This window comes from Rhagoletis pomonella, unplaced genomic scaffold (assembly GCF_013731165.1).
Source record: "Rhagoletis pomonella isolate Grant_MI unplaced genomic scaffold, Rhpom_1.0 Rhpom_scaffold_00321, whole genome shotgun sequence".
NCBI lineage: Eukaryota > Metazoa > Arthropoda > Insecta > Diptera > Tephritidae > Rhagoletis > Rhagoletis pomonella.
In genome coordinates this window covers 64,215-86,099 of record NW_023458875.1, presented here as the reverse complement: position 1 = coordinate 86,099, position 21,885 = coordinate 64,215, and the positions used below count along the sequence as shown (strand labels likewise).

At 38.3% G+C, this 21,885-nt stretch overlaps 4 protein-coding genes and 1 long non-coding RNA gene across 5 annotated transcripts; 3 read left to right on the top strand and 2 right to left on the bottom strand.

Annotated features, from left to right (window-relative positions):
- Positions 1–566: 566 nt before the first annotated feature.
- On the top strand, positions 567–4,183 carry LOC118750608. The gene is made up of 4 exons (XM_036485347.1): positions 567–1,071; positions 1,137–1,373; positions 3,426–3,621; positions 3,687–4,183. The coding sequence occupies exons 1-4, from the start codon at positions 567–569 to the stop codon at positions 4,138–4,140; spliced, it is 1,392 nt and encodes a 463-aa protein (XP_036341240.1). The 3' UTR covers positions 4,141–4,183.
- A 4,150-nt stretch (positions 4,184–8,333) lies between these two features.
- LOC118750611 lies at positions 8,334–11,014 on the bottom strand. Its single transcript, XM_036485351.1, has 4 exons — positions 9,960–11,014; positions 9,237–9,881; positions 9,009–9,167; positions 8,334–8,942 (listed from the first exon to the last, which is right to left on the bottom strand). Exons 1-3 carry the CDS (start codon positions 10,525–10,527, stop codon positions 9,031–9,033), a joined length of 1,350 nt encoding a protein of 449 aa, XP_036341244.1. The 5' UTR covers positions 10,528–11,014; the 3' UTR covers positions 8,334–8,942; positions 9,009–9,030.
- Positions 11,015–11,073: 59 nt separating this feature from the next.
- On the bottom strand, positions 11,074–11,906 carry LOC118750613. Its single transcript, XR_004994414.1, has 2 exons — positions 11,524–11,906; positions 11,074–11,451 (listed from the first exon to the last, which is right to left on the bottom strand). It is a non-coding gene; the product is annotated as an uncharacterized LOC118750613 (long non-coding RNA).
- On the top strand, positions 11,832–14,056 carry LOC118750612 (trimeric intracellular cation channel type 1B.1-like). Its single transcript, XM_036485352.1, has 4 exons — positions 11,832–11,911; positions 12,316–12,605; positions 12,696–12,968; positions 13,032–14,056. The coding sequence occupies exons 2-4, from the start codon at positions 12,328–12,330 to the stop codon at positions 13,309–13,311; spliced, it is 831 nt and encodes a 276-aa protein (XP_036341245.1). The 5' UTR covers positions 11,832–11,911; positions 12,316–12,327; the 3' UTR covers positions 13,312–14,056.
- Positions 14,057–17,546: 3,490 nt separating this feature from the next.
- Positions 17,547–20,318, top strand: LOC118750610 (negative elongation factor D). The gene is made up of 5 exons (XM_036485350.1): positions 17,547–17,740; positions 17,808–18,520; positions 18,752–19,198; positions 19,271–19,752; positions 19,828–20,318. The coding sequence occupies exons 1-5, from the start codon at positions 17,678–17,680 to the stop codon at positions 19,857–19,859; spliced, it is 1,737 nt and encodes a 578-aa protein (XP_036341243.1). The 5' UTR covers positions 17,547–17,677; the 3' UTR covers positions 19,860–20,318.
- Positions 20,319–21,885: the final 1,567 nt, after the last annotated feature.

Genomic DNA, 21,885 nt, shown 5'->3' with positions numbered 1-21,885 from the left:
AAAGTCAATGGCTGCGTTTCTTTATACATTCCGGATAATCCCATTTCACAGCCGGAATAAACAGAATGCGTTTGAAATATACGTCAACATATCATCAGGAACGTTCTAAAGAATAAATAAACAAAAAAGTTTATTCCAAACATTCAGAATGAATAAAGAAATGCAGCCAATGGCAAGTCCGAAGTAAACAGATCATTTTGAGATTAAATTTCTGATTAAGTGTCCCAACAACCTAGCGTCCTAATGTTATCGATTTTGTGAATTTTCCAGCAAAGTAAGGGCCAGAGATGTGTCTCAAATGACAAATTGAAAAAAAAAAAGTTGACGTCAACTTTTATTTCTATGTTTTAAAACGTTAGCGTCAAAAATAATACATACATATGTTTATCTTTCATATATTTCTTTAAGCTAAGGACAGGGAAGCTTACCGACTAAACGTACATCAAGGACGACTACACATACATACATACATATTTACCTAACCTTTACCTACGCATATATATTTTGTTACTTAGATAGTTTTTTAAAATCGCGTTTCCTAGAGTCGCCAAATCTGTGAAATAAAAATGCTGAACCGCAAGCGAATGACTTTCTTTAATCGTGAAAAAATTCGCTCTGAGCTCACCACCCTCAACTACGTAGAGGCACGACGTCTCAACGGACCGATTTACTGCGCTCTGGTCAAGGAGCTATACGAAGAGGGCTGTAGGATTAGTGCACGCCATCTTGAAAACTTAGCGGAAAAGGAAACTTTTTTCTACGAGACGAAGGTCATCCGGGATCGTGTTTGCGATAACAGGGACTTGTTGATGGCACTCTTTGATAATATGCGCGTAGCCGAGAAGATGCAAATAGTTGAACAAGCTGAACGTTACCAGACGACAGTAAAGTGTCTCTATCAGATTATTCAGCTGTTAGAGCCATATAAAATTTCATTTGATTGGCTGTTGGCGCATATTTACAGCATAATCATACCGATTTGTGAGCATATCGAGAGCATCAACGAACCGAATACTAAAGAGACCATTGCTCGCATCTACTTTAAAACTGCTAAATTCCACAGTCTGCGAGGTGAGTAAAACGATGATCGCTTTCACTACTACAAAGGTGTTTCAATTGCATAGGAATAATTTCAGAGAACTCGCTGCCTATTGCCATCAAATTTATGGAAAAGGCTATGGAATTAAGCCGAAACGAAGCGTGGCTCTCTGAATACGTAACCGAACGTGAGTGGGGCGTTTATCCGACGCTGCATCTGGTGGCGGGACGTGAAGTGGCTTGTTTGTTTTTGAAGTATGCTAAAAGCGTAGCCTCACTCGATTCCAAGGCTGCTGAGGAGGCCGCACAAAAAGCGGCTATCAGTCTCGCAGAAGGTGAGTGTACATACATATATACCTTGGGAAAATTGTTAAATAAAAGTGTGGGAAAAAAAGGTAGCAACGCTAAGCGCTGAGTAGATTTGATATTGAATAGAGAGTCTTCAGTTTATCTGCGGAAAACTAATTTTTCTCGAAGGGTAAAGCAAAGTAATTGCATAGCAATTTACTGCCCAGAAATTTAATGGTTCCCAGTTGTTTCTGTTCTGCGTTCTGAGTGACTATTGAGGACTACTATAAGCGGTACCTCAAAGGTACATCTTCCAAAAATATAGGCAATTAACCCAATCTAACCCAAGTCTTTTGGAAAAGTTTAGATTGAGAGATATATAACTTTAAGAAGTATACACCACGAACTCGTGGGCCTATTGTGCCCTCCACTAAAAACACAGCACATCTTTTATTCCCAAAGAGTCCAGGAACTCCAGGAGAACCTTTGGAGTTAGGGAGTGTATGTGCTGAGGTCGCCGCTGTTCTAGCTAAGCTGTCTTATATCTCTTCCCCTTTATTCTTTTGTGTATATTATTGTATTCAGCTAGGGTTTTCCCGCGAAGAATAATAGTGTTTTGAGTGCCGCCTGAAGTTTCATTCCGCTGTAAAGATTCATAGGAGTTCGTAGGACCATAAATTCCCTCCCCAAGCAGTTGCTCCAAGTCGCCTTGCTGCGGAGCTCCGTTTTGAATTTGTTTTAGAAAGGGCTAGCCTGGAGTCCTGACTTTTCTATATTCCTAGGTGATAGGACTTTGCATGTACCATAACCAACTCTTGCGAAGTTTAATGGACTTGGCTTGGCTGCATGTTCCATGCTGATGTACAGTGGCTGGAGTTTGAGAACAACCTCGAGTTCTGTCGCCAGGCATGTGCGCATAGCTCCCGAAATGCCAGACACTTGCCAGACGTTGTAGTTTGATGTGAGACTGTCTCACTGTGGCTAAGGCGGTTCTGGAAACCTAAGTTACTGGCCCATAGGTCACTATTGGTCGTACCATCATGCTGTACATCCATCTTTGAATCTTGAGGCTTTTGAAGTGGTCACAACCATATGTAATAACCACAGCAGCTTAGAGTCCCAGGTTAGGCCCAAATACTTAACCCCGACGGAGACCTTAACGACTACCTTATTTAGGACTATATTCCCAGTGAAGGGTACGATGGTCATCGATTGGTATTGACTCCAAGATTGGTATTGGCGTGCCTCTTGTCAGCTCATTTAGAGTATGTGTACTCTCCAAGGCTATCCATGTTGTTGGTTTTTCACATTCAAGTGCTTTAGTAAATTCAAGTGAAGATGTCTACTTCACACAGGTCGGTCAGCCAATTGCAGAAATGCGGCAACCAAAAACTGAAGTTGAATAAGAGCTCTGGCGAGTATACCCTAATTTCTACCTTGAGGTCAAATTTGGAGTATATTTGGGGTCACAGAATCTGCATACTGGTGGAAATAATTCAGCCTTTTAGTTTGGCAGGGTAGGTGACTGCTTGAGGAGCTTACATATATGTCATTTCTACAAGTGACGGCACGATCCGTGTTAAGAACATCGTGGAGGCCTTTAACGTCAATGGCCAGAAATTTGCACAAAGCGAACATGCGGTGACGACCGTCGTGTTTGAAAGGTTTATTTGACTAGCGGTCTTGATGACGGTCTGTAACGCTGCTTGAGAAATACAGGTGGCCTGAGAATAATGTACATATCTTGGACCAAATTTCCGACATTCCTTCACAAGTTCGGTTTGGCGAACCAGTTTCGTTGTGCCATCTTCAGTATCATTTCTCGTATGGTATTTTAGACTTTTCAGTAAGTAAATTTTTATTCAAACGCTAAATGAATTGTTAACCTAATCTTAGTTTTAGTTTTAATCATTCACTAGTCTATAAGAATTATGTATTCATTAGACTAAACAAATAAATAAATATGTAAGTTACTTACCACAACCTCTTTTGTGATGAATGTGGCGTCACTTAACATAGTCTTGCTAATCATATTTCGACTCCGCTCTAATTTATATCAAATTCACTATATCTCTTATCTTTTCCAATTTCCGGCATAGTCGGCATAGAGAAGAATAAACTGGAATATATACGGGCCCTCATCTCACGTGCCAAATATATGCTGAATTCTGAGAACTACGAGTCCTCTTCGAAGTTATTGCTAAGAGTGCAGAAAGATCTGGCCAAGGATACTACAGTAACCGAACCTAAAATATTCTGTGATCTGTATTTATATGAAGGCATCTGTTTGTGGAAGTAAGTAGAAACTTTAGCGCAGTTGCTCTTTCAACAAGTAATATCTATATCCATTTTGTTTTCAGTCAAAAGGATATAAATAGCGCAATTGCCAAACTGAAAGAAGCTTTAAAGTTTGCAATTAAAAGTCTTTCTCAAAGACGGGAAGCTGAAGTGTGTGTTGCTATTGGAAAAATTTATGCGTCTAAAATGGACACAGAATCTCAAAGAACAGCGTTCAATGCATTTATGCGTGCAAAGCAAATTTTTGGTAAACTTGGAGATGCCTTGAATCGAAAGAAAGCTCATTACATGTTGGCCAAATTGAAGGCCGACAAGATATTTCCTTCCCTTATGGATTTGCTGAAGAACAGCCAGGAGAAGGCTTGTGGATTTTACAATTTGCGTCAGTGGAAAAATAGTTGCAAAGCATTTTGGAATACAATGGGAGTTGAAGAGTTGAAAAAAGACAAAATTTACTGTTTACTTGAAGACAAGATCGAGGATACATTCGCTTGGGAAGACAACGAATTTGTATGAAATCGTACAACTCAGGCTGAAGCATGCATACACACATATATAAATCTATGTATACTACAATAAATACAAAAATAAATAGATATACATACATATATATTTTATACTCAAATAAAACAAAAATACTTAAAAAATTAAAAGAATATACTTTAAATCATATTACATTAAACATTCTTGTGTATATGTATATATCCATAGGATTCTCGGAAGCGGCTCTAACGCATAAGGTTGCCACCTATACGAAATTTTTTATAAATTAATTAAAGCATCATAATATAGGTATCAAATGGAAGGTATTTTAAAGATCCCTAATTCAAAAATATTTTGAAGAGAGTTGCCACCTATTTTGAATCGCATATTTATTTAATTTTTTGTTTAGAACAAAAAGGTAAAATATTACTATGCATGGGTACCAAGAGCAGGTTCTTAAACAACGCTTTTCCTATATACAAAATGTTATCTCTTAGGATAATAGTGTAAGGTTGCCACCTATTTTCGATTCTAAGCACCTTATCTAAAAAATCGCATTGCGGATATCAAATGAAATATTTTCCATAAGGATTGCCACGCTTCTATGTAATACAAATTTTTATTTTTTTGATTTCAGTCAACTTTTTTTTATGTATGTATACACAGTACATATACGCTCAAGATACATTCCAGCGTATTTCGGAATAGGGTTGCCACCTAAATTGTAGAGTAAGGAATTTACTTAATAGATATCGAAATCCATTTTTTTTTTGTTAAGGCTATCCAAATCTTGAAAACTTTAAATAGTATATGTACTCCGGGCAGTCTCGTTTAAAACTGTAGAACTCAACTTCTGCTGTGTTTGCCAGAGACGGCATCATCCCAACTCCAGGTGCAATACCTCCAACGGATGGAATCACCTAAGAACCTGGTCACGCCTTAGCTCACATAGGGAGAGGACCACAAATATTGTTAATTCCTGCTGTTCAAGCTATAGGGCATCACACGCCTACACGGCCGCTGAAACTGCAACGGACTTCGGAGCAAGATGGAACAGATAACTGTATTTATGGATCGGCCCGGCATACTGATAGCTGGGATCCAAGAAACTAAGTTGCACAGTTATGTCATCGCAGTTGCACCACTGCTGAGTTGCGCCTCGATTGCGAGCGAGACAATGGTGGTGGTCTATCGATCTTCCTACATCACACTGTGCAGTATCGTCCAATCGAAGAAGACGTCGACCCCAGGGACACCACCCTTGAATGAAGAGATATGGCTGTCCAGTCAGGCGATGTTGAGCTCGAAATATTTACCGTTTACGTACCCGCTGAGATTAGTGCACTACTCAGAGGGGAAAACTTTTGGAACTCAAGCCTAACCAACGATCGTAGGAGAAACCTATTGGCTGAGTATGTAGACGATTCGGCATCGTGGGCAGCTGCTTACCTCTCTATCAATAAGCCTAGCCACTTTGTTTCCGTGGACCACCGTACCTATGTCAACTTCAACAAAGCTTATTGGAACGGCTTCCCGAATATTACCGACTTCGCCGCCCTTTCAGAAGCGGCTGTTCTCGCGAACGAGCGTTACCACCTAGCGTACCCGCCTTTTTTATGGCGCCGCTCAGCCGCTCACCGCTGTGCCGCTCGTTGCGTGGCCTCGACCTTAAGAATCCTAATTTGGAGATTCGACAACTGATAAATAAGAAGTGGGAGCAGCGTTTAAAGACCTACAACTTCGTCTCTGGTGGAAGTAAGCTCTGGTCAGCCGTGAGGTCCCTGAGTGGCAAAGTGGAAATCGCTTTCGGCGGCCATGCCTCGTCGAACCCGAAGAAATTCACGAGCTATTTTAGCCGGCAGTTAAACTGCATCCTTCGGTGTATAGGGCCAAATGTCTACTGATTAGAAGACAGCACAAGCTGCCTAAAAATAAAGCACCCCTTTCTTGCAGGGCGAGACCCTCCAAAGCTATTTTACCTACAACACCCGCACCTACACCGTAATACATTTTGGAACCGTCGAAGAGGTTTTAGGATGATGATGCTGACTTGCAGAGATGTACGTGTATATGTTTAAAGCTTTGTCCAGTTTGGGACCCAAGTAAGGAGTTTTCATAAATTAAATTTATTTAAGGAGACTCCAGCCACATTATATTTTTTTAACCTGGTTGCTCTTAATCGTAAATTGGGTAAGGACACTGTGAGACAGAACTGTCTCGGTAGTGGTCGAAGCACCTCTATACAGCGCAGAGATAATAGAGCTCCTTTCCATGGTGGCGTCATTTCAACTTTTTTCTGACGATATTCACCTGATGGATGACCTTGATGGGAGGGAATCCTACACCGATGACGTAGTATTTTTATTGAAAAGTAGATTTCTGAATGGATCCAATGTTTCTTCAGGGTTGACGGTTAAATAGATCCTGGTAAGGCGGAACTAGCTAAACTTTCTAGAAAATGTAAGATTCCCAAAACAATTAAAGGAATTTGATTGGCCTTTCTGATATGGTCATGTATGTATTTCAGCTTGACTTGACTTAACTGCTCTTGGTACGAGATGGGGGTCCATGAAGTATTTTCTTTACTCTACCATAGATTAGCCCATAATGTTCTTTGAGTGGTGGAATTTGCTAAAAAAAAATACAGATAAGACTGCGTTAGAGCGGGTGCCTTACCGTTTCCGTAGCTAAAATGGCCCTGAACAGCTTTTTCTCAATTTTTATATCTTCAACGAATGAGTGATTGCAATGCAGTGCCTGGAAATAAGAACCAAAACTTGGATATGTCGCTTATCGGAAGCTGGCCGCAAATCTTAAATTTAGGCCTGGTCCAAGACTGTCAATAGATCTTTTGAGACCTCCGCAACTCTTTATTTGGCGCAGGTTTTTATTACGGAATTCACGGTAGACATACTATCGCACCTCTTTTGACCCTCTGCTACTGACGTGACCGAAGTTTCTCTATTATACTGACGTGTAGTCACTCAGACACCAATTTTCCAGATCAAAATATCTATGTATATTAGATATTTATAAATAAACTTTTTTCGATTTAAGCTGGAAATTCTATCAATATTTTAAATACTCATTAAAAATACTATTTGTCGAAAAGTAGACGTTTTTAGTAATCAATGCCCCGGGAAAATGTCGAACCTCCAGTGTCTGCCAGACTACCACATCAGTCGTAGAGGGTTAAGGATGATTCGGTGAAATCATCTCAACACCTTCGCAGCGTTTGCTTCCTTGATAACATTGCGAAGCTCTCTGGAACCTACATCAGCCACTTGCGTTACTTCGTCTAGGTGAAGTGACGTTTTAACAGCACTGTTCTTTATTTCAAAATCCGTGCTACGATGCTAATTAGATCGATCCCTATCGCTTCACAGTACAAAAAATTTGGCAACACAAGCCCTCTTAGGATCTTCCGGCCTTCACATTTGAATCTCAAATACTTCTAAATCCAGAGGTCAGCTAAACAAACGATCGCACCGCTTGATTTGAATTGGGTTCTTCTGCCGGATGCCCATTAAAAAGTTTTGAATTTTAATTTGAATGCATAACACAGGCCAACAAAAATTGAAAAAAAATTGTTGGTGCGGCAAATGTTAAAACTGCCTTTGATAGACTTTTTTGTGCTGATTACGAATCCGTAAGTATAAAATTTCCATCAACTCCAGATTGAAATTACGATACCATCCCTGCACCCTGACCCTAAGGTCACTTAAGTAACTTATTGGACAGCAAAAACTGATTTTGGCACAATTTTTTTCTTTCACTAACACAATACTCCACTATTTTGTTATTGTTCAATAAATGACTTTAAGTGACCATCGGGTCCAGGTGCAAGGATGGTATTTTCACTGATAGTAGCTGAGAATTCTAGATTTAATTTGAGCCTAAACCGAAGGCTCTATCAGCTTTTGCTTATTTGCTAGAGCTTTCGTTTTTCACAAAATCTGGATCTGATGGAAACTTTAGACTTACAGATTCGTAATCAGCACAGAAGTCTATCAAAACAAGCTTTAACATGTGCCGCACCAAAATCAGTGTTGCCCTGTGTAATACATATAAGTTATGTGATATAGCAAACGACATATGTTTCTGGCTTCAAGATTGCTCTATGCTTAGGGCAGGCAGTCATCATTATCTTACCAGATAAACTATTTTACATAAATATATGCTAAAACTTATTTAATTTTTTCACTTACCTAATAATAAAATCCTAATTCATCTCTCAGTATTGTTTATTTATCAATTTACGGTACGGACACACTTTTAATTATGAAATTCTTATAAAACCAACTTACAAGTTAATTGTCCTAAAATTTGAATGAGTGGAAATGTTAATTATAATTGTTTGTTCATAGCAAAGTATGTGTTGGAGAGCCAATGCAATTTATCGTCAGTGTTCAATGTATAATGGTTTCATACATTTATGTAGAGAACTGAAATTACAAATTGTGCTTGAATATAATATTATTGTAGATACATATTTTGTATTAAATTACTTTAAGTAACTCTCAACTAGATGCTTTTTTTCATATTTTTCCTTGTTTGTTTTTATGGTATATACACACAAAAAGGTGAACAAAGAACCAAATTGTTTGAGATACTCGTAAAATATCGGTATACCAATTTATGAAAGGAATAAAGCACTTAATAGTCAGTATAGTTCAATATAAACGACTGCAAATGCCCGCAAAAAAATCTTAGGGATATAACAAAATGTTGGTTCAATTAAAAAATAACCAATAATATATCCTTAATAATAAGTCTTCACAAATTTGCGATCTTAATTGTACACCGCTAAACTTTATGCGTAGAGAATGATGTAGCTGAAATGAAAAATAAACGCGAAGATTTAATAAGTTACCAATTTTATAATACTTTAGAAAACCTACAGGTCTCACACATACTAAATCATCACTCGACTCCCATCTTCGAGTTCAAAATATTCGAAGATACCTCAACTGGAGAGTCTAGACTTTTATCTTTAGATATCTCATCGATACGCTCCTTTACAATTCCATCTACAATTTCGCTATCTTTGATCGTGGAGTCTTTTTAAAAAGAAAATTTTTTATAATTTTTTATCCGTATATCCAGTAACTTTCATTACAATAACTCACCATCAGCAAACAATTGCAGTGATATATTGTCATCCAGAGTATCACGCAATTTAGTATCGCCTATAGAGAGTTCTTCAGGCACGTTTTGCTCATTTGTGTCACATTCAAGGCCGTTATTTGTTGTTGCCTCTGCATCCATAGTATTTGCCAAGTCGGTACTTTCAGTTCCGCGGTCATCATTTACGTTGTTTATAAGAGAGTCTACAATATCATTTAATGAGTTTAATGATTGCGAAGGTGATACTGAATCAATGCGGGTGAGTTTAGGTAACTCTGCTGCGACAGAGTCAACGAGGTCCTCTTTCGCATCGGGCATGACATCTTTAGTTGTTTCAACAGACTCAGTATTTAGGGCTGTTGCACCATTTGTAATATTTTCAGCTACCTCATTAACACCCTTCTCAATATTTGGCTCAGTACTGCCTGATTTATCAACAGAAGCCGGTTGTTCTACTGCAGAAGCAAAACTTTCCCCAGAGGAATCGTGGCCAGAGCCTGATTTGCCATCTGCAATTCCTTTATCAACCAAAGCAGATTCAGATTCATTGGGAACCGGTTCTTGCGGCTCAATTTCCGCAACGACATCATCGACTGCGGTTGCTGAACTTGTTCGTGATATGCGTCTTTCAGGTATTTCGATGGGCACTACATAGTAAATAAATTTATTGTAAATATAATCTTAATGGCGGGAAAATGTCATCTCTCCTTCTTGGTTAACCTTACCTATGTATTCACATTCGTCATCTTCATCGTCATCCTCATCCACTTCATCTGCAGTTAACCGCCGTAAACTACTTGGTGGCATTTTCTCATTTGCCAATTTTAGCTGTTCCTTGCGAGGACTAGGCGATCCGTCACCTTTTAGAGGACTGAAAGATTTTTTCTCACGCTTCTTTCGTCCGGCCGATGCATAAGGTGTACTAGCAATTGCCGGGGCAACAAAGAGAGAGGGGTCGAGTTCAATATCATCGACTACTTTACCGTTTTCAACTTTTTTCAGACGAGCCGGCGTCGCTGTAAGTGACATAATTGCCGGATTTGCTGATTTTAGTGCTGCTTGTGAAGTTGAAGCAACATCGGGTGCGAATATTTGACTATAATCCGCTTCTTCTGAATCGCTACTGTCTCCAAATATTTCAACCTGGTCACGAAAGGACACAGACAGATTTTTAGATTTGGAACGCTTAGCTTGTAGTCGTCGGGCACGGGCGTTCGATTCAAAAATTAACATCATGGGATGTGAACAACGTTCAATTTTAACACGTGAACAAAATACGCGCTTGCCATACATTTTTATTAGTTGTGTTCTTGTAAACTTTGTTGGCTTGGTGCTAGAAACCGCGGCAGCGGCGTTAACTCTTTTCGCAATGGATCCAGTACTAAACTTCTTCTCTTTTAATGGTTTATCTGCTCTTGCCTTTGATTTTGGAGATTTAGTAAGTGCATTTAATTTTATGAAGAAACCAGACTGTGGCTTCGGATCAGAAGGTGGCCGGCCCCTTTTGGGAGGAGAGCCTTTTTCAGATGGCGATGAACTATTGCTCTTGCGGTTTTTACCAATATTTTTAGTTTGTTTATTAGATATCTTATTTTTCTTTAAAGCTTTCCTTTTTGCACGAAATTCCTGTTGAAGCTTTGCTAAATCTTGACGCAGCAAACGTACATTACAACGTTTTACCTTAAGCTGAGTTAACTGTTGCGCCTTTACAAGTACTGCAGGGTCGAACAACTTTTGTTGAGCCTTCGTAGGTGTTGCTTTCTTTGGTGATTTTTCGCCATTTTTTCAAAGAGGAGGTGGAGCGGTCTTCTTGGCTCAGACGTTTTTTCGGCGTTGACGTTTTTGATGATTTGCCAATTTTATTGCAAAACTCAATTTTCTTTCTTTCCAAAAGCACTTTGAATGGTTTAACAAAAACTCCTTTTGGTGGGGACAAACTGCGGCTTTTACTTACACTTTTCGCAACGAAATTTGTTGCCGGTGGCGGCATAGACTCACGCCGTGCAGTTGTTTTCTCAGCACGTTTCGATGTTGGCTTTTTAATTTTATTTTGCGTCTGCAGATCTTTAAGCGACATAGGCGAAGGTGACCGCTTCGAAGCCTTGATTGTTTCGCCTTTTTTTGGGGGCTCCACAGCTTTTTTATTAACCGGGGGCTCTGATTTTAGTTTATCGAATAACGACTCCATTTTCTAAGACTTTTGCACGACGGCACAACCTGTAATCAGTAGAACTATTTTTAGTGACTACTCCGTCAAAAACCGCCGTTCAAGTTCACAATTTAACTTACGATTATTTGCGTATTGTATTGAGTGCGGGTTTTGCGCTCTGTAGCTGCTTTACTATTTTGCAAGTTTTCCTACAAATTATATTGTTTTCTTTAACATTTTTTCAACGAATCACTAAATTTTAGATGGGAAAGTAGCGCAGTTTTCTTGCCGTGCAAAACAGACGCGTTATTGAAGGGACATTTCGCCGCGTAGAATTTCGCCGTGCGAATTGACAGCTACTTCAATTGTTGGAATGAGAGGACTACTGAAGCCGAAGATGGAGACGAAAAGAGTGTTGCAAAGTTCTGCATTTGTAATCATTGATTGGCAGCACTGGTCGCCGGACAGAGAACGTAAATTACGTGCTTGTGTTTTTTGTGTTGCGGATTTGGCTCGGAGCGGAGAAAAGTAAAGTTAATTCATTATCTTAAATTATCATATATAATATTGAACAATGATAAGATTAACAAAAGCTTTGGGATTTTAAGTCATTGTTTACATATAAATCTGGGAAATAAAACTTATGTAACGGTATCTTGAGTGCTGTGCCAGTTTTCTAAAAAAGAAAAGATCCGAAAATTCTATTTTTAGCGTTTTCCCAGCATTCAGGCATACCAAAAATTGTTCTAAACGCTGACAGTAGTTTTTTTATCTTGACCGCATCTGGAATACCTTTTGCATTTAAAGTTTAGTTTTTAAGGTTTAAGACGATATACCTAGTATTAGAAGCGTGAATATGCACTTACGTGGCTTTAAATAACACTAAACCCACAATTATGGAAATATAATTTAAACGTCTATTTATTTTCCAGTTAGCCAACAAGATGGATCCCGAAGCATTCTTGGATATGGCCAATCAGGTCATAAAGCTGAAAATGTTTCCATACTTCGACATCGCACACAGCCTGCTTGCTGCACTGGCTGTAAGAGAAGATTTAGGTTCGAATGCACAATCGTTCTCACGGAAACATCCACTCGCTTGTTGGCTTTCCACTATGTTAGTCATATTCTCCGGAGGTATGGTAGCTAATGCTTTGCTCGGCGAACCTATTCTGGCTCCTCTCAAAAACACACCGCAATTAATGGTTGGCACTGTTGTCTGGTGAGTCTCTTAGCTTTTTCCGGTGTAAAATAATTTATAATTTTGTATTTCAATTCACAAACATGTATGTATGTATGTATATTTACACAGGTACATGATTTTTTACACGCCCTTTGATATCGGCTATAAAGTTGGCAAATTTCTTCCCATTAAAGTAGTGGCTAGTGCAATGAAAGAAATCTATCGCGCTAAGAAAGTTTATGATGGAGTCTCACATGCAGCAAAATTGTATCCTAACGCTTGGATCATAATGATCATTATTGGTACCCTAAAGGGCAATGGTGCTGGATTCACTAAACTTCTAGAGAGACTGATTCGTGGTGCTTGGACACCTACAGCTATGGAATTCATGCAACCTTCATTGTAAGTTAAATATCTATGCTTAAATATCATTCATGTACGAATAATTTTTTGTACTTTACTTAGCTATACAAAGGCTTCATTGCTGGCTTCGATCATATTCGTTCTGGACAAAAAGACCGATTGGATATCGGCACCACATGCACTTGTGTATTTTGGCATTGTCATCTTCCTTGTGTACTTTAAACTCTCTTCCATTCTTTTGGGAATACACGATCCTTTCCTGCCGTTTGAGAACTTGTCCTGCGCTATTTTCTTCGGCGGAATCTGGGATAGCTTAGCAAAGATATTGGGGCGTGGTCAGGCAAAAGAAGGTGAAAATAAGGAAAGCAAAAAGAACAACTAAGAGACTTTATCAGTGGCTTTGTTGAAAGACGTTAAAGATGCTGAAGCTACTCAGATTGGAAAACTACAAAAGCAACCAAATACAACACAGCGACCTTTTTTCGAAAAGATGAAATCAACACCAGCGTTTGAATTCCTTTTATTATTTTCAGTTTTTAGTTTAAAAAATAATTTAAAATTTCCATTAGGGAAGTGACCTCCTAAGCATTGTGTTCTAGTCAGATTTAGGCCATATACAATTGTTTTTGCACTGAAATGTAATAATGTGAACATCAAAGTCACGCTTGTAAATAAGCAGCAAGTGGGTGTGTTTGTTTATTTATGAATGTGACTTTTGTGGACAAGCGTATATAAGGATTTTAATTCAGAGTTTATTTATTTTAATAATTTAGTTGTTGATTTTATTTAGTACATTCTTATGCCTGCGTACATTAAAATAGTGTCAGTAATTGGTAGATATAATATATGTATATGCATGAACTTGTTATACGAAAATAGCATATTAGTTTTATGCTTAGATCAACTGTCTTGCCATATAAATATGTATGTACGGAAGCAAGAAAAAGGGATTTAAAAATCAAAATGCATATGAAAACCTAAATATGAGTATTCAAAAATATCGTCATGTACATACAATCGAAAAAGTTAAACCAAAAATACGCACATCTCGATGCTGCATACATTACATACATACATTTAAATTAATTTTATATAAAAAATAAAATAAAAAATACCTTTGAGATACCAAAAACGGACTAAATTTGTATAGATGGAGATAAGGATTTACTTCTGTCTCAGTGAGCTTTAACCCTTTATTGCTGACGTGGTTAACCACGGGCGCCCCGATTTTGGTATAAATACCTTGAATATGGATCAAATTATTAGTTAAAATCACGGGGTAATGTTTTTCACCATAAAATTAAAATTGAGTAAAATATCACGAAAGCGTCAATGTGAATTTTTCACAGCAAAGTTTTTTATTTTGCTTTGTGCAAAACTTCAGAACATTAAGTGGAATTGTACGAAAACGCTTAACTTTTTAATCGGATTTTTTTAGATAAATCTTGTTTGTGCAATTTTAGTGTAGTAAAATGCAAATTTGAAGTTTCTAAAAAATCCCATTGATTTTTGACATTTTTTATGGGGGGTTCCGTCGTAATATGAACTATATTTAAGAAAAAAAATGGAAACAAATAAAAATTAAAAATTTGAATTTTTCTTTGTACATAGACTTTTATAGTTGACTGTAGGTACATATGTACATGTATACAATTTTATGAGAATATCACTGGATTAAATTGAAGGTGCTACCAAACCATGAATTAAGGACAAACTTTTTTTTCCCTTTTTCGACGTATTCAAGCAATTAATACGAATAGTACAGCAATACAGTTTTTATACGGCTAACTAGCACAAAATTTACGTATATTTCATTCAATATTTCATTTAAAATGTCAAATTCCCTGCAAATACATCCGAATTTACAAAAGGAATTTCACTACTAATAGCCTACTTTGCGTACTTTTCTACTACTATTTTCTGCTCCAAAGGTTTCATTCGAAATATTCTAAATATTCTTGGCTTGTATAAACGCAAAGTAATATAACTGTCAGCACTGCCGGACCTACTTGCGTCAAAAGTTGAGTGTTGGCCAACGTTTGTTGGTTCCGTCCAAGGCGAATTTAACCAAGGTGGTGTTAATGGCGAATTTAAATTTTCACCGCAGTCCTTCTGAATGTCAAAATGATGTTTTGTTGTAACATGAATTCGCCTTGTTTACAACAAACACGTCATTTTGACGTTCAGAAGGACCGCTGCGAAAATCAGAGTATAAATAATAGCGGTCTTCATCTAAAGGGATAAAGGAATAAATTGCTTAAATTTATCAGTTAATCCGCATTCTTTCATGAACGCATCTTGGTAAATAATTGAACAAAATGGTGTATTATTTAACTTATCTGGCTGGTTACATTTCATTCTTACCTCTTCCATTGTGCTAATTTGCTTTGTATGTGTTCGTAACAAAATCGACCACCTGGCAGTCTGTCAAGGTTGAATTTAGTGACAGGCCATGATTCAATAATACAATGTTCGATAAACTGACAGTTTTCTCTCTCGCACCGCTCCCTTAGCAGTGGCACCGTGTTGCTTCTTTGCAAATTTACTTGGAAAAAGTGTAGCTTTGGTGTGAAATAGAAGTATAAGCTTTTGTGCAATATGTTTATTTGTATATACATATGAAGCACATTTAACTTATGAAAACATAAACTTTTTTAAAATTGGATATTTACATAAAAGTCGCTGTAGTTTTAAATTAATTTTGAGCCCTTTTGCAGTTTTTATACAGCTAAATAACACATAAATTACGTAATTCACGTAGATATTGTAATATTACGTTGAGTATTTCGTTTAAAATGCCAGATTTCCTGCAAATTGCATTGGAATTTACAAAAGGAATTTCCAAGGGTTTGCATTCTTCGTCTTTCTCCGTCCTTCGTAAATGCAACCTTTTGTAAGGGAGTGTCAAACCGCGGCTGTGAATAATTATCTAACCTTGTATTATTGAATCATGGTGACAGGTAACAAGATCAACGGAAATAAGGTCAATTGACTTTATTTCCCACCCTGGTAATACCGCTTACCATCGTGTATCAGTGGAGCGACGATCGAATACAACATTTGGAAGACAACGTACTTAGGTATATACTTTGAAAGCAGAGGAATAACCTGTTCAATACTTCTTCGCTATGATATGTTTAATAAGGTGAAAATGCAGATGCACATTTTTTTTTTGCTTATTCAAATTTGAAATCATTTGAACAGCTGATGGTTTGACGATTTACTAGATTTTACTAGCAAAAATTCTTTGGGTAAAATCTTGCAACTTCTGACAAAGAGAGGATCGATTTTACTCTCCTATTTTTCCCCTACTTTGCCAGAGAACGGAGTACGGCAACGCTTTCTGGTAAAATCCTGTAAATTCTTGCAATTTCTTGCGATTTAAAGTAAGAGATATCTCATAACTCTTATCGCATACCAAACTATGCGTTTACCCACTACTTTTTCGTATTTGCTTTGATTCCGAGTAGGAAAGAAGTGATGTTATTCATAGAAACGCTGTTCAGGCACAACTAAATAAATAAAATATAATTTTTGTGATCACAATGCAAGAATTATAGAATACAAGATTGCGGGAGTGTGTAAAGAATAATTTTGAAGAAGAAGAGGAAGAAGCGAACAAGGGGTGCGATATAGTGATGTAAAACCAGGTTGAATTGTACCTACTCTTCAGCTTGTTAAATTTGAACGTACATTTGGTACAAGCAAATTATTTTAGGTACATTTGGAACGTTGTAAAATATTGTTTCATGTAAGTAGAAAAATTGTTATGGTACAAAAGGAAGATGTAGTTCACTAACTACCAAAAATATATGCACATAAAAATACATGTTTACTGTTTAGGTACATGTATCCACTTTTAGGTACAATATGAAACTTTAGTATTCATTACTAGTGCGAAAAGATAATAATGTGACGTCAGCGAAAGGGTGGATGCTGCTAAATCGGGAGAGAGAGGACACCCATGAACCAAAAATACAAGATCACGTAAGAACGCGACGTTGTATTTGTAACTGGTTTTGAGAAAAAAGTTTGCGAAAGCGGGTTCGTCAGCTGAGCGTTTGTTTACATCACAAGCACCACTATTTTACACTTTTATTCAAGTAAAGAAGAGTTAATTTAACATGACAACACATTTTAAAGCATTTTGTTGCATCATTTTACCTAAATTGTGCGTTTAAAGTGGCTGACAATAATTTTGGTTTTCGTTGTTTTCTTTGCTTTGTTTACTTTTCGCTCGTTTTCCAGTGAAACAAGATGGCGTAGAACCGCTAAAAAAAATCTACTTTTTTTCACTCTCTTGTTCTTACGTGATCTTGTGTCTTTCGTTCATGGAGGACACCTTTGTTTCGGTGCATTGTGCCACCTGGCAACTTGTCAGAGTAGAATTTTGTTAAAATTTATGTGTTTATCCACCAAAATCGTTTGATAAAGTCATAAACTTTGGTGAAATAGATTTCCCTACAAAGTTTGACTGTTCATTTATCAAAATGATAAATTTATCATATTATCAAGTTTAACAAGAGTTTATCACTTTTGATGAAGACCCCTATTGTTATCTTGGTTTTAACACACGCAGGCGTCTACGCATGTTATGGAGTTCCACTTTAATGCACAAATGTCAAAAGACAAAAGACGCGAAATGCCAGAGAATACAAAAGTGAAAAGCGACTGTTTTTGTTTACGCCAGCAAAAGTGCAATATTTCAGAAAACTCAATTAAACAAAGTTTTGAATTTTCCCATCAACATGGAAATTGAGTACGAAGATGCTGGTTGGCAAGGTCGCCAAAAAGCACCTGGCGAGGATGAGGTGATCTCTTGGCTTTTGTGTGTTTTCGTGCGAAATGTAAATTAACGTAATTTGTTGATAAATTTAGGAAATGCCCGAAGATAATCCTCAGGAAACCATTCAAGAATGTCTGGAAAAGTTTCTTACTCCAGATTACATAATGGAACCTGGTATTTTCACGCAACTTAAACGCTACTTCCAGTCGGGCGGTTCGCCTGAAGAAGTCATCACAATGCTGTCTGAGAACTATAAAGCCGTTGCTCAAATGGCGAATCTTCTTGCTGAATGGCTTATACTTGCGGGCGTAAAGGTCACGGATGTGCAGGCAATGGTCGAAAATCATTTGAAAGACATGATTTTAAAAACATTTGATCCGAAAAAGGCCGACACAATCTTTACAGAGGAAGGTGAAACTCCCGATTGGCTGACTGAAATGATCGACCATCATACATGGCGATCGTTGATATATCGCTTAGCAGAGGAATATCCTGATTGTTTGATGCTAAATTTCACCATCAAACTAATCTCAGATGCCGGGTTTCAAAGCGAAATCACATCAATTTCAACTGCAGCGCAGCAAATTGAGGTATTTTCACGGGTACTAAAGACATCTATTACAAAATTCCTGAACAATCCTGAAGACATACAAAGTGCTATACAAGAATGCGCCCGCATGGTATGCCATGGCCAACACACTTACGTTTACTCGCAAGTTCTGATACAAGTGCTCAGTCAGGAGCCAAAGGGTGGATTCAATATGAAACGGCTCTCGCAGGAAATCACCAAATATGCACTGCAAAAGTGAGTGTGGAAAATATGTAATGTAAATTGTACCAACTGATTTTGATTTAACGTAAGCGATGTTTTTTCAAAATTTTCTTTAAGATGCAGAAATATTGCTAGATCATCTAAATGGATATATGCATCAAAAAGAAAATTTTGAAAAAATGTCGCTTACGCTATTTTGGCGGCTAGGGATCGATAGTATGTATGTATATTCCAATATGTATTTAAATTTTTGCATTTATTTAGCAATCAAAATGTAACGCCCATAACTATGGCGCTTAACGGTTCAGCAGCCTATCCGCAAGCATGCCAGGCACTCTCCTCCATGCTGTCGCGCAACACCCTCAATCCAGCAGATATTACGGTATTGTTTCGTAACTATTCCGCCGCGGATCCGCCACCAATCGATTTAATACGCAATCCACAATTCCTTGAGCTGCTAGTGGATTCATTATTCAAGGCAGGAGTAAAAATAAATCCTGAACATAAGTCTAAGTACATTTATTTGCTGGCATATGCTGCTTCTGTAGTGGATACTCCGGCCAAAAAACGACCGATGACCGAACGCGTACTGAACAAAGATGAACTGAAAAGCACCATACAAGCAATCGAGAAAGTGCACGCCATATGCAATGTAAACAAAGGCTCCACCGAACTTATTGCCGAATTGCAGACGCTCTATAATTGCATTAAGTAAATATGATTTGATAAAGAAAAATATTGGTCATATGTGCTTACATGTGTATGCCATTCAAATATTTACAGATATCCTGTGGTTGGCGTTGGCGTCATACGTTGGATTGAAAACACTGTTACAGAACCATCTTACTTCAAACTGTCTACAGACAGTTGTCCCACTCACTTGGCTATACTCGACGAAGTGGCAGCCGTGCATTCGACGCTGCATCAGCAAAGTTTACGATTACTCATTCGGCTTTTCGAATCAAAACAAGATGAACTGGAAATTTTGGTACAATTAGAAATGAAAAAAATGTTATTGGATCGCATGGTTAATTTGCTGACCCGCGGCTGTGTTGTGCCAGTCGTGAAATACATCAAGCAATGTTGCGCTAAGGGTGATACAGATATATCGCTGATACGTTACTTTGTTACCGAAGTGCTAGAGACGATAACACCACCTTACTCGCCAGAATTTGTGCAATTATTTTTGCCAATGGTGGAGAACGAGGAAATAACAGGTACTATGCGTGGTGAAGGCGATAACGATCCGGTTTCGGAATTTATCGGTAAGCAAATAAACTTCAATTGCATATATTTATATTAAATAAAAAGTAATTTATTTTTTCCTGTCTATCTTTTAGTACATTGCAAGGCCCGTTACACCACAGTTTAAAGCTTTTTAATACAAAGAAAAATAAGAAAATTTTTAAGCTCAGATACGTATGCGTGTAAAAAAAAATAACACGCCTATACATAAAATAAACAAATATTTTCTACCTACGCATAAAAAGCTCCCAACAGTATGTCATTTGCCATTGTGATGACACAAACTTTAGTTAGGTATCTTATCTACTAAAAACAAACCGTTTACAGTTCAAGCAGCATATAATTGTATAGTATCTTTTAATTTAACTTTTTAAGTTTGCTGACAGCTTAAAACTGATTGTCGCTTTTTCGCGAGTAAATATTAATTTCATTTAAATGTTTTTTTTTTTTATGTTCGTATCTACATATGTATGTACATACATACATAAGTACATAATTGCAAATATGTATGATTCACACATCCGGCCAGTTATTGGGAATCGCAAGGCAAACAAAAAATAAAATAAAAATATTTATAACACTGATATTAGTTTTTTAAAACACTTTATTACGAATATGACGAGTTTTTGCATGTTGGCCAATTATTTTTGAATTCTGTACATATGTATGTGCACGTGCATTGTCTTTGAACTCCATCTCGGTGCGATCTTAGACACTGCTCGGGCCTCAACAGCCATAGAGACTGGCAAGTGAATTTCATAGCAGCCTGTTGCCAGCCTGCAACCACAACAACGCGCAACCAACAACCTGGCAAACTAAGCAACACACACACCAGCAACAGAACACACCTAACCTCAACATATTACACCAGATGAAACGCAACACAGGAATGCAAATGCAGACCAGAGATTAACGCACGCAACGACAACCACACACACACACCCCGCAACACAAGAAAGGCAGCAATAACCGCATACATGGCAACGCCACATCCGGCACTTCCTCAACTGTTCAGGCCTAAACAGCGTACGAGATCGCCTACCCACCTTCCTGGTTCCTGACGAGTTTTGGCATTCTAACCTTGGCAACGACCGGCGGGGTGTAGCGTCATCAGAGCAAATTGATGACTCCACTCTGCTGCATGAACGACGATGCCGTTACGAGACTCACAGGCACCTGTACCAGCTCGCTGGACTTATCCATTGCGAGTGCAAACTTAACGAACTGCAACCAAATGGCGGGCCTTGATCGCGTTGCTTTCCGATCACCTTCTCGTCATACTATCTATAGACCTCCCCAGTAATTTTGTCGCCTCTAGCACGTGTGTTAGCGTAAAGAAGACAAACTGGGATGGCTTCAGATACTATGTAAACGTCCACTTAGGTGCCCTACCGTTTCCACCTGACGCGCGTAGACCTGCGCGAATTTCGCATGGTCCTAAAAGCAGCAGCCGCCCGCTTTATCTCAGCCGGACGATTACCAGAGATTTGACCAAGCTTTCCGACAGAAACGGCAAGTCTCGATACCAAATAAGACGATATAAAAGTTGAGTTGAAGCGCCTCATTGGAGCACCTCAAATTCTGCAATCTTAAGGGGGCGTCAGTATCGAACCCGTCGAAGTATGACGACCACACGGCCATCAAATTCCAAATACACACCGACTCCAGGAAGTACGAGCAACAAAACCCAGCGCAGCGTACTCTGCAAAGCACATCCACCCCCCAACGAAGTACAAGTCGCGATGCACAAGGCCAAGTAATCGAAACCAACTGGATGCCCTGGGCGTCGAATACCTCACCAAACTTTTCAACCCCTCGCTATCTACATACACCATCTCATAGATATGGGAAAACAGGAGAGTAATCCCTCTGCAAAAGCATGGGAAGAGCGTGGAGTTGGGTGAATCCTAAAGACCGATCACTCACCTTGCCCCTTGACTCTTGAATCGCTACTTCTTCCGCAATTAACTCAACGACTGCATCTTGCAACACCAGCACGGATTCAGGAAGCTACATAGCATCACCACTGCACTTAACACCCTCACAGCAGAAATAACTGATGGTTTGATTTAAAAGCGCCCCGTGCTCGCACCATCTTAGTGGCACTCGACCTCTCAAAGACCTTTGACACCGTCAATCATGCAACACTGATA

Coding starts and splice junctions, on each gene's coding strand:
- LOC118750608 (XM_036485347.1), top strand. CDS start 567: ATGCTGAACCGCAAGCGAATGACTTTCTTTAATCGTGAAAAAATTCGC. Junction 1,072..1,136: donor TAAATTCCACAGTCTGCGAG/GTGAGTAAAACG, acceptor GAATAATTTCAG/AGAACTCGCTGCCTATTGCC. Junction 1,374..3,425: donor GGCTATCAGTCTCGCAGAAG/GTGAGTGTACAT, acceptor TTTCCGGCATAG/TCGGCATAGAGAAGAATAAA.
- LOC118750611 (XM_036485351.1), bottom strand. CDS start 10,527: ATGTATGGCAAGCGCGTATTTTGTTCACGTGTTAAAATTGAACGTTGT. Junction 9,882..9,959: donor TGACGAATGTGAATACATAG/GTAAGGTTAACC, acceptor TTTACTATGTAG/TGCCCATCGAAATACCTGAA. Junction 9,168..9,236: donor ACTGCAATTGTTTGCTGATG/GTGAGTTATTGT, acceptor CTTTTTAAAAAG/ACTCCACGATCAAAGATAGC.
- LOC118750612 (XM_036485352.1), top strand. CDS start 12,328: ATGGATCCCGAAGCATTCTTGGATATGGCCAATCAGGTCATAAAGCTG. Junction 12,606..12,695: donor ATGGTTGGCACTGTTGTCTG/GTGAGTCTCTTA, acceptor ATATTTACACAG/GTACATGATTTTTTACACGC. Junction 12,969..13,031: donor GAATTCATGCAACCTTCATT/GTAAGTTAAATA, acceptor TACTTTACTTAG/CTATACAAAGGCTTCATTGC.
- LOC118750610 (XM_036485350.1), top strand. CDS start 17,678: ATGGAAATTGAGTACGAAGATGCTGGTTGGCAAGGTCGCCAAAAAGCA. Junction 19,199..19,270: donor ACGCTCTATAATTGCATTAA/GTAAATATGATT, acceptor AAATATTTACAG/ATATCCTGTGGTTGGCGTTG. Junction 19,753..19,827: donor TCCGGTTTCGGAATTTATCG/GTAAGCAAATAA, acceptor TCTATCTTTTAG/TACATTGCAAGGCCCGTTAC.